The 10,860-nt window shown below is 32.4% G+C and overlaps 3 protein-coding genes and 1 pseudogene across 3 annotated transcripts; 2 read left to right on the plus strand and 2 right to left on the minus strand.

Annotated features, from left to right (window-relative positions):
• Nucleotides 1–351: 351 nt before the first annotated feature.
• LOC112596134 lies at nt 352–1,140 on the minus strand (annotated as a pseudogene).
• Nucleotides 1,141–1,399: 259 nt separating this feature from the next.
• Nucleotides 1,400–2,975, plus strand: LOC112596135. The gene is made up of 3 exons (XM_025341633.1): nt 1,400–1,415; nt 1,481–2,257; nt 2,362–2,975. The coding sequence occupies exons 1-3, from the start codon at nt 1,400–1,402 to the stop codon at nt 2,973–2,975; spliced, it is 1,407 nt and encodes a 468-aa protein (XP_025197418.1).
• Nucleotides 2,976–3,630: 655 nt separating this feature from the next.
• On the plus strand, nt 3,631–5,455 carry LOC112596136 (protein ANTAGONIST OF LIKE HETEROCHROMATIN PROTEIN 1-like). Its single transcript, XM_025341634.1, has 3 exons — nt 3,631–3,704; nt 3,816–3,962; nt 4,549–5,455. Exons 1-3 carry the CDS (start codon nt 3,631–3,633, stop codon nt 5,453–5,455), a joined length of 1,128 nt encoding a protein of 375 aa, XP_025197419.1.
• Nucleotides 5,456–5,655: 200 nt separating this feature from the next.
• On the minus strand, nt 5,656–7,237 carry LOC112596137. Its single transcript, XM_025341636.1, has 3 exons — nt 7,087–7,237; nt 6,830–6,983; nt 5,656–6,205 (listed from the first exon to the last, which is right to left on the minus strand). The coding sequence occupies exons 1-3, from the start codon at nt 7,235–7,237 to the stop codon at nt 5,656–5,658; spliced, it is 855 nt and encodes a 284-aa protein (XP_025197421.1).
• Nucleotides 7,238–10,860: the final 3,623 nt, after the last annotated feature.

Raw genomic sequence — 10,860 nt, forward strand, 5'->3', positions numbered from 1 at the left:
CGTCAGCCGGCCACTACATCACAATGATGTGCCGGACATCATTTTGGGGCCGGAGCTGGAGCTCCTCCCAGATGATGCATTCAGGAGGCGATGGCGGAGGGACAGAGGTTGGCGTTTGGAAAAATGGTGGAGCTGATTCTCGGGCGGAAGGAGAATGCAGAGCGGGCCAGGCGGCAGGCGCGATTAGTATAGTGAGGTGACTGGATTTGTGGGCTGAAGGTCAAATATCTAGGGTGGTTAGAGGCCCCACATATGTACAATTATTATGTATGTTAATATTTGTTATGGTGAAGAAACAATACGGGTTCGGGTGGCAGTATTGTGCTAAACAGTTCCCACCCTTTCCCGGTTTCAAAAGGGGGAAAAAAAAAAGGCTATATTATGTAATACTGCTGTAGCAATAATAATACTTTGTGATAAAATAATTTTTACATTTATTCCTGTATCTAATAATGAAAACCAACTTTTCCGAACACCGTAACTTCTTTTAACAGTATTTCTAGTCCTAATTAATGACTCGTTATATTTAACTACAGCTTCTTCATAAATACCAGAGGCTAGATCAATAACTGTTAGGGCTTCCAACCAAAGTCATAACATATTTACGTTGCGCATAGCCACTATCAGCTACTAAAACGCAGTCCCTCATTTCGCCAATTTGTAATTTCCTTCGTATTTCTGAATTATTGAAAATAGTAGAAGCATGTGATGAACCAGGCCATCGAGCTACTATGTCTTAAATTTTTAAGTTTGCATCACAAATTGTCTGAACATTGATTGAGAAAAAATTCTTTCTATTTCTATATATCTCTGCATTATTTCCTCCGTTGATTTAATCATGACGTGGGTACAATCTAATGCGCCAATAACCATTGGAAATTTAGCTATGTTGTAAAAATCTTGTTTTACTTTTTTTAAATCATTTTCATTGTTGGGAAAATTGACATACTAAGGACTTAATATAGCAATGTTATGAAATTGAAAATTTGATAACAAAAATTGAAATTGTGAAACTTGTTTCACAATACGACTTGCAGTCGATTTATGAATGCCAATGAAATCTCCACATATAATTAACATTGATCCTGTTGCATAATACCTTAGATTTAGGAGCACTTTATCCTCTGGACTCACAGCATAAATAATAGTTTAATTAATAGTTAGTCAATTACTATAACTAACGGTGGTACTAACATTTGTATACGTCGATTCGTTAAGGCGCTAGAGCCAAAGAGAGATAGCCGCGTGACGTCACAAGATCACACGGCGCGGCGGCGGCGTATACTTTTACACAGGAATCGCCGACGCGGTCTAGATTATTTATTTATAACTTTTGTTATATTCAATTATATTATAAGCAACCTCGTAGTCACAACAATAAACAGACGTACCTAGACAAATGATAAAGGCGTACAGTGTGATTTAGGCAATGAATGCTACACATTTTTTAAGCCTACAAATGACATATCCTTTGAAATAGAAAACCAAGAAGAAGAAGAAGAAGAAGAAGAAGAAATTTATGAACGTAAACAGACACAGCAAAAATCATCATCAAATATAGAAGATAATTCTTGTTTTTTTGTATTTTGGGATTGTTTATTGCCACTTTTTAATCGTTGCCGTCAGTGTAATTCTACTGTTGTATCCGTCCAACATTATATCCAAAGGGCATTACTATCTGTTATAACTATATGTGATAGAAACCATAAATTAATTTGGCGTTCACAAAATAAGAGTAATAAACGTCCATTAGGAAATATACTGATTGGATCTGCTTTGACTTTATCCGGAATTCTGTACACACAAATGGTAGCTTTCTGTGATTCATTAAAACTATCATTTTTTTCTCGTCCGGTTTATGATAAAATAATTAAGCGTTATACTGGACCAGTCATCTGTAATATTTGGGAAAATCAAAAGAAAAGTACAATTGACAGTATTAAAAATTCAGAAAATGATATTTGGTTAGCCGGAGATGGGCAGTATGACTCTCCAGGCTTTTGCGCCAAATATTGCATCTATTCAGTAATGGATTTACGTAGTGGAAAAATAGTAGACTTTAAACTTGTTCAAAAAGGTATGGTAAAAGGAGACTTAGAAAGAAAAGGTTGTGAATTATTACTTGATGATCTGACCAAAAACCAAAATTTTAATATTAAATTGTTTCTTACTGATCGACATAAAGGAATTCGTTTTTACATTAGAACACAACATCCTGAAATACAACATGAATTCGATGTGTGGCACCTATCTAAAAGTTTGATGAAAAAAATGAAAACCTTAGAAAAAAACATGAAGATACATATTTATGGAAAAGTAGTATTAATAATCATCTTTGGTGGGCTTCACAAAACTGCAAAGGTGACGGTCAATTATTAGTTGAAAAATTCACGTCTCTACTACATCACATAAAAAATGAACATGAATGGGAAGAAAATAGAGTAACAAAAACATGCGATCATGATCCATTAACAGACAAAGAAATAAATAAAAAATTATGGTTAAAATCCGATGACGAATCATACTATGCATTAAAAAAAATTATAACTGCCAATGATTTTATAGAAGATTTGCCACATGCAAAACATTTTGTGCACACTGGCCGTTTGGAATCTTATCATAATGTAAGGCTAAAATACATGCCTAAACGAATTCATCTGAAATATAGAGGTATGTACATAAGATCCATCATGGCTATATTGGACCATAATTACAATACAAATAAACAAGTAGTAGGTGATAAAATGGTATACTCGAAACCGTTAGGGAAATACACAATAGAAAATGTATATGAGCGTACTGATAATGATTGGCGAAAACAAATTATGGAAAAAGTACTTGATTTGGCAAAAAAAACAACAAACGAATATAATATCATAACAATACCAGAAGAAATTGAAATTCCTAAGTCCATAGCTCCAAGACCAAATATTGAAGAAATACGGTCTAAAAGATATTCGAGATTTACAATTTAATTTTATAATATTCTGTTCAAAATGTTTACATAATTATTTTTAGTTTTTAGAACAATAAATATATTATATTCATCTAATCATCTGTATAAAGTTATATATTTATGTGAAATATCGAAATAATATTACATCAATTTCTATTCTAAATTCTAATAGCATAGTTAATAAGGGTAATAAAAATTAATTACGTACATTTAAATTTAGTAAAACGACAAAACATATACTAACATTTATTAAAACCCACAGACTTATGATATTTGCCTTAATTTTTAATTTTTGTTGAATATAATAAAATATATAAAAAAATAACCAAGACCGCTTCGACGATTCCCGTGTAAAAGTATACGCCGCCGTCGCGCCGTGTGATCTTGTGACGTCACGCGGCTATCTCTCTTAGGCTCTAGCGCCTTAACGGATCGACGTATACAAATTTTAGTACCACTGTTAAGGTACGGTTTCCTATCTGCGGCTGGCCGCAACGACTAGTCGCAACTACTGAATGCTGCGTGCCGACTGGTTTCCTATATGCGACTTTATATTTGCGGCTGGTGTATAATAGTTCATTTTATTCCAATATTTAGTAGTGTGCAGACGTGTTTAGTTTATAACTTTTTATTTTAATAACTATTGTTGTACCTTACGAATTGTACGAACTGTGATGGAGGAAATTATTATTAATAATAATACAATAATTAGTCTTCTATTAGAGGAGGAAGAAGAAGAAGATGATATGTATAATAATCGATTAGAAATTAATAAAAGAAAATCAATCGACAGTTTTTTTACAACTCGAGAAGATGAAGGTTTTTTTGAAATTTTAATAAATGGACATTTACATAACAGTAAACCGAAATTCCGTGAATTTTTCCGTATAAATTATGACCAGTTTATGTTCATTCTATCATTGGTAAAGGATGATATAACATTACCTCCATCTAGACGAGTTATAAAACTAATTCAACCGGACGAAAAATTAGCAGTTACTTTAAGGTAAATATATTTAAGTAAGCTACTATATAGTTTTGATTAATTTTAACCAATTACATTGCACTTGAAAATTAAAATATTAAAATATCTCATTTTGTCCAAATTTTAATTTAAAATATTTATTAAAAAAATAGTGTTTTATATTTTTTATATATTTTGGTTACAGTTCAATCCTTAGTTATAAAAATAGAACATTTTATTAACTTCAAACTCAAAAAATTTGGTTAAAATTTTAACTTCAGACGCTGAATTTTCACCAATAACTTTTTATGAACAATGTTTTACATTTACATTTATTAAATACCTGCAGAACATATAATTTTTACAAGTAATTTTTAAATATTGTATTCCATTAATTATCATAATTAATTAAAACAAGTAGTTAAATTACATTTATTAAAATATTTAAATTATGAAGTACTTTAATAATAATAATAATTGGTAGTTATTGTAATCATATCAAATTCGTACACTAAAATACTTAACAACCGTGATTAGAATTTATTTACCTATATTTCATAATAACAAACAATATTTAAAGTATTAGTTACCTATATGAAACAATTAAAATATTTTGTTTAATCCATAGGTATCTTGCAACAGGGGAATCGTTTAGATCACTGTCGTTTGCATTTAGGATTTCACATAGCTATATCAGTCTAATTGTCAAAAAAACACTGTCAGCTTTAAAAAAACATTTAACACCTATATTTCTTCCTGATATATCAACCGTAGATTTTAATGTCAAAGCTTCAGAATTTTGGACAAAATGGAATTTTCCAAACTGTATTTTGGCAATTGACGGAAAACACGTTAGAATAAGAAGTCCTAACAACACTGGATCACTTTTTTTTAATTATAAAGATTATTTTTCAATTGTACTGCTCGCTATGGTTGACGCCAACTACAAATTTATTGCTGTAGACATTGGTTCGTTTGGTAGAGAAGGTGACAGCGGAATATTTTTAAAGTCGAACATGGGTAAAAAAATATTAGATGGGTCATTTGGTTTTCCAGAAGCAAAACAATTACCAGGGTCATCAACAATTTTACCTCATGTTATTGTGGGGGATGAAGCCTTTAGGCTTCACACTCATATAATGAAACCATATACAAGACAAGCCTCAAAAGATGATAAGACAAAGTCTATATTTAATTATAGATTAAGTCGTGCCAGACGAGTGACGGAAAATGCGTTTGGTTTATTGAGCCAGGTTTTTCGCGTCTTTTATCAGCCTATAAACATTGAACCATCAACATGTGATGACCTAATCACAGTAGCTTGCTGTTTGCATAACATGCTAAGAGATGCATATTTAGAAGAAAATGGACGAGCATTTAGAGAATTTGATTCAAGAGAACCGGTACCAATTAACAATATAATTCCAATTACAAGAGGAGGTGGTTTTGCAAACGCTGAAGGATTTGACGTCAGAGAAGCATATAAGGACTTTTTTAATAACGAAGGCGCTGTTTCATGGCAGAATAACCTGTAAATTATTTATATTAAGATTGTATTATTTAACTTTTACATTTAAATATCAAATAATAAAACGAAAAAACTTTATGCGTATTAAAATTAAAAACAATATTCCTTATGACATTATTTAATATTATGTATACTTTTATTTCATTAAAATATTAAAAACAACCTGTTAATTAATAATTTTTATGATATACATATATTTAGATATAGTTAAAGTTGGTTATTGTACATATATGGATCAAATCCTTGAGAAGTAGCCGATGATGAACTGAGGCTTGGCGATGGTGTACTCGAAAGTGACATAATATTGTTATAATCTGTAGACCTAGAGGGTGTTTGAAACATCATTTGAGTGGGTGTTTGGAACATCGGTTGAGTGGGTTGTGCTCCAGTGTTATCTAGGTATTTATCTTCGAGCTGTGCAACCAAAGATAATATACTAAGTTTAGCTTCACTTTTGCCTCTGGGAGGTAGCTTCTTCACTGAAATTGCAATGCTCTTAAAAAATAAATCTATCTCGTCAGTAGATGATTCTCTACCCAAAATTGCTTCATTTTGGGCTTGTATGCTATTTATTATTGCTGTTCTGTCGTTCATTCTTTTAACATAGGCTAATTGTGCATGCTTGGCTCTCGATCTTTTCCCGTGTATGACCTCTTCAGCTGTTTCCTCAGTTGATTCATTCAATGGATCTCCGGAATTATCTTGGCTACTTTCAACTATTGTTGAGTCTTGATCATTGCAAACATTCGATACCGTACTAAAATATTAAAATGTATAATCATTTTCTTTGGAACATAAATACTTTTCATGAAGTGGCTACGAGAAAAAACAGTCGTATCATCAGGGTTAGGATTTGTATGTATGCAATAAAAAATTGTACAATATAATATATTATATGTAATATATTATATATTATATTATATTATAATATGCTTCTTATTTACCAAAATTAAAAATTATTGATTTATTTTTTGCGTGCATTAATTATTATTTTAGTAATACAATTTATAGTTTTCATTCAATATAGTAGAAATATGTGTTTTATTAATAAAAATAAAATTTATGTTTGACCAAAATACCAAGTTATAAACTTTGATCAGTTTAATTATTACCAGCTTAAATACAATAAATAAAATCATACTAAATAAGCATTAAGCTCAATATATGCAAAATAAAAATAGTACCATTTTCGTAACAATAATATAAATCGCGAACATTATTCACTTAAACTCTATTTGGCGTAGCAAAAAAAAAACATGCTGTTGTATACAAATCCTAGACCTGCACTGCTTATCATCATATAAATAATTTAATATAACATTATAACTCTAGTAAAATTTAAAGTTATGAATAAAAGTACGAAATTGATATATTTACTTACATTCTTTCATACTCAACATTATCCAAAAATGACAAATGACCAGCTAAAGGCCATTTTTTTTTGGACAATATGGCCGGAGATCCAGTACCAAGTTTTTTTTTGTGCCTCATGTAGGTATCACGTATATTCCGCCATCGATATTTACAATCCTCAGCTATAATACGAATTAAAATGTTTATTCACTGAATACATTCTGAGCTTTAATCTTATCTATTAGAATGCAACGTTCTAAAAATTGTTAATCTATATATACTTACATGATTTTCCAACTACAGCCGAAATATTGCTCCAACATTTGCTTAAATAACCATAGTCTTTGTGTTTTTCGAGAGAACTGTCATAAATAGCGCGTTCTTTTTCTACTTCAACAACTAAAATTTCGTCCTCGTTGGGCAAAAATGTTGACATTATAGTTTTTGGCATAATTATTTTATATTGCGTTAAATAACTAATAGTCTTCGATACGACGCCGTTCATGACACACGTCTTTAGAACTTAGTCAATCCAGATGCTTTTTGCTCAGTCTTCCGTTGGTCAAAAATTTAAATTTTTATACCATTGAATGCGCAACGAAAAAAGTCATCAGGTTCAATTCTCATACAGTGAAACCAAATTTGAATCAGTACTACACTCCTAAAAAAGTGGTAATTATAATTGCAATTAAACAACAACCTTATCTACGCACACCGACCAGCCGGCGCGACACCGCGCCTCTCATTAAAGGCCGTTATCTCGGCATCTTGCAACGATAACGCGCCTCACGCAATGAAACCCCTAGGGCAACCCAGCCATTCTATTAAAACAAAAACAAAAATAAATAAAGATAAGTCTTCAACCAGTAATCAAAATACTTCACAATCTGAACGTATACAGAGTGTGTCAAGTGATGTCTTTACTCCTGGTGTAGAAATAGATGAAAGCAATTTCGAATTTCCAAATAACAAACATAAACGTCTCCTTTCCTCACCAAAATCTGATACGCAAGAACACAAGAGAAATAAACCAATGTTTATTACAGCAAATCGTTACTCTCCTCTCTCCACAGAAGATAATATCATTGAGTCATCTGACACTCACACACACGACACTGCAAATATTGAAGTAGATCAACCTGCTAAAATAAAATTACCTCCACCAATATTTATTCGTGGAATTCTGGACTTCGTCGGCTTTCGGAATCAACTCATTAATTTGATCGGTTCTGAAAACTTTGTATTTAAATCATCCACAAATAATTTGAAAGTACAAACTACTCAACCTGAATTCTATCGGAAAACAATTCACTTTCTAAAAGAAAAACAAGCTCAGTACCATACCTATCAACCACTGGAAGATAAACCGTTCAGAGTCGTAATCCGTAACCTACACCCGTCAACACCAACAGTCGAGATAGGAATCGCTATAGAAGAAATTGGCTTCTCGGTACGACAAGTCACTAATGTTATTCAAAAAACCACAAAAAACAATCTTCCAATATTTTTTGTCGATCTTGAGCCAGCAGCAATCAATACTGACATATTCAACGTAACCTCGATACTCCACACTAAAATAAAAATTGAAGAACCACATAAACGGAGAGACATATTACAATGTCATAACTGCCAAGACTATGGTCATTCTAAAAAATATTGCTCCTACTCGCCAAGATGTGTTCGTTGCGGAGATGAACATCCATCCACCCATTGCACCAAAACCAGGGATTTGCCGGCCAAGTGTGCCCTTTGCAAGGGAGACCATCCCGCGAATTACAAAGGTTGTCAAACATACAAAAGTCTCCAACAGCTTCGTAAACCCACCTCAAAAAAAAATAGTAACTATACAAATAATGTTAATTATGTTAATAATTCTAATATTGAAGCCACTCATCAGCATACTTCCAATACTAATACACCATCAAACTCTCCCAAATCATATGCACAGGCCGCCTCCCCAAATAATTCTTCCCAAACATCAAACAGTCTTATAAATGACAATACACTCCTCAACTTCCTCAACGAATTCAAATCGCTTATAAATCCATTACTCTCTCTCCTCACTACTGTTCTCGACCGTCTCTTAAAACCAAATGCAAATTAACTCTTTTACATCTCCATCCTTAGCCATCCTTATGTGGAACGCCAATGGCTTATCCAATCATAGAAATGAACTTATAACTGTACTAAATGACAAAAGAATAGATTTGGCCCTGATTTCTGAAACACATTTTACATCACACACTAAATTCTCAATACCCGGCTATAATATAATTACCTCAAACCACCCGGACAACACGGCCCATGCGGGAGCCGCAATTATCATTAAGTCTTCACTCTTGTATACCCCCTGCCAAAGTATACAAGAAAACTACTTACAATCAGCAATTCTAACCATTAAATTAAATCATATACCTGTTACAATCGCAGCAACATCCTTCCCACCCAAACATAAAATTACACTAATTCAATATGAACACTTTTTCAACTCATTGGGTCACTATTTCATAGTAGGAGGTGACTTAAATGCCAAAAACCAATTCTGGGGCTGCCACACCACTAATTCTAAAGGACGTACCCTACTTCAATTAGCTAATTTAAAAAAGTATTCTATACTAGCTCCCCCAGATCCAACCTTTTGGCCAACGTCAATAAGTAAGCGCCCCGATATATTAGACATATTTATAATTGTTATCCCCAACAGTTTCCAAAATATTATTAAAAACTTACTCGAACCATGCTCTGATCACACACCAGTTCTACTTTCTTTAGATGCTCAACCCTCCACCCAGCCCCGTCAACCTAGCTTAACGAACGGCTCCATGGATTGGGGAAAATTCCGCGAAATCTTAGAACAAAAAGTGGTACTAAAAACCCGTCTTAAGCACCCAAATGACATAGAAGATGCTATCCAATATTTTACAGAAATAATCCAATCAGCTGCTTGGAGCTCATCTACTCAAACCTCTCCTAGAAGCCAAAACTCCTTCCCGATTCCCATCCATATCCGTGAACTAATAGCAAAAAAAAGACGTGCTAGAGCTATCTGGCAACGCACTAGACTTCCATCCGATAAAAACATATTTAATAACCTCGCATCTTCAGTAAAACGAATTCTAAAACAACTCAGAAACGACAATTTTAGTTCTTGGGTCTCTTCACTAACGTCAAAAAATGATTCTCTTTGGAAGGCGACTCGGAATTGCTTAAAGCAAAAGCCCATAAATTCTCCTTTAACAACTTAACTGCCACACAGTTTCTTTCAAACTTGCCAATCTTGCCATGAGACCCAATTTTGGGTCTCATTAAACTTTCTTAGATTGCCATGAGATCCATTTCTGGGTCACGGACCACATGTTTTGTTTACTTTTATATCTAGTACTAGTTAACATTGATTCTGATTCTGATACCAGAATCAGAATGTACAGTGTTGCCACATTATTTCGATATCATTAGCACTCCACAAATATTTTTTTTCACGGAGTTATCACATTTTTTATCTAAATACATTTGTTTTAATATTAATATGGTCTTAACGTGAATTGTACTACTGATAAAAACCTAAATAGGCTCTAAATGCATCTTGTGTAAATAATTTTATCATAATATGAACATTGAACATGTGCTAATGTATGATAAGAAATATAACAGATTATTTTGAATTTTGTTTGTGATATTAGATTATACCTAATTATTATTTATTGCTAAGTTATTTTATTATTTTATTATGATTTATGACAACTGTCTAAATGTAAACTCTAATTGCTAAATCAATAACTCATACATATCGTAATATAAAATGTCTCGATTGCGAGATGAAGATATTGATGCTCTATTGGTTGATTCAGACTTCGAATTTTCGGACGATTCAGGAAGTGATTTTGATGATACTGATAATGATCCTGATTTTTTTGACAATAACAGTATTCATAATACTAATGATGGTGTTGATTCAGATGCAGGTAATTAAATAATTTTACTATAGTTTATGGGTGCTTCTCCATTGAAAATATTATTTAAATTTAACTAATTTTTTTTAGAATCAGATAATAATAATTC

The sequence above is a fragment of the Melanaphis sacchari genome, unplaced genomic scaffold, assembly GCF_002803265.2.
Source record: "Melanaphis sacchari strain LSU unplaced genomic scaffold, SCAv2.0 Contig300_pilon_pilon, whole genome shotgun sequence".
Taxonomy (NCBI): Eukaryota; Metazoa; Arthropoda; class Insecta; order Hemiptera; family Aphididae; genus Melanaphis; species Melanaphis sacchari.

Bases quoted from the DNA above. Each gene is read 5' to 3' on its own strand.
- LOC112596136 (XM_025341634.1), top strand. From the start codon at position 3,631: ATGGAGGAAATTATTATTAATAATAATACAATAATTAGTCTTCTATTA. The intron at 3,705-3,815 runs GTATAATAATCG...TTTACATAACAG, and splicing joins GAAGAAGAAGAAGATGATAT to TAAACCGAAATTCCGTGAAT. The intron at 3,963-4,548 runs GTAAATATATTT...TTTAATCCATAG, and splicing joins AAATTAGCAGTTACTTTAAG to GTATCTTGCAACAGGGGAAT.
- LOC112596135 (XM_025341633.1), top strand. The intron at 2,258-2,361 runs GTTTGATGAAAA...AAAACTGCAAAG, and splicing joins TGTGTGGCACCTATCTAAAA to GTGACGGTCAATTATTAGTT.
- LOC112596137 (XM_025341636.1), bottom strand. From the start codon at position 7,237: ATGTCAACATTTTTGCCCAACGAGGACGAAATTTTAGTTGTTGAAGTA. The intron at 6,984-7,086 runs GTAAGTATATAT...TTCGTATTATAG, and splicing joins GGCTGTAGTTGGAAAATCAT to CTGAGGATTGTAAATATCGA. The intron at 6,206-6,829 runs GTAAGTAAATAT...TTAATATTTTAG, and splicing joins AATGTTGAGTATGAAAGAAT to TACGGTATCGAATGTTTGCA.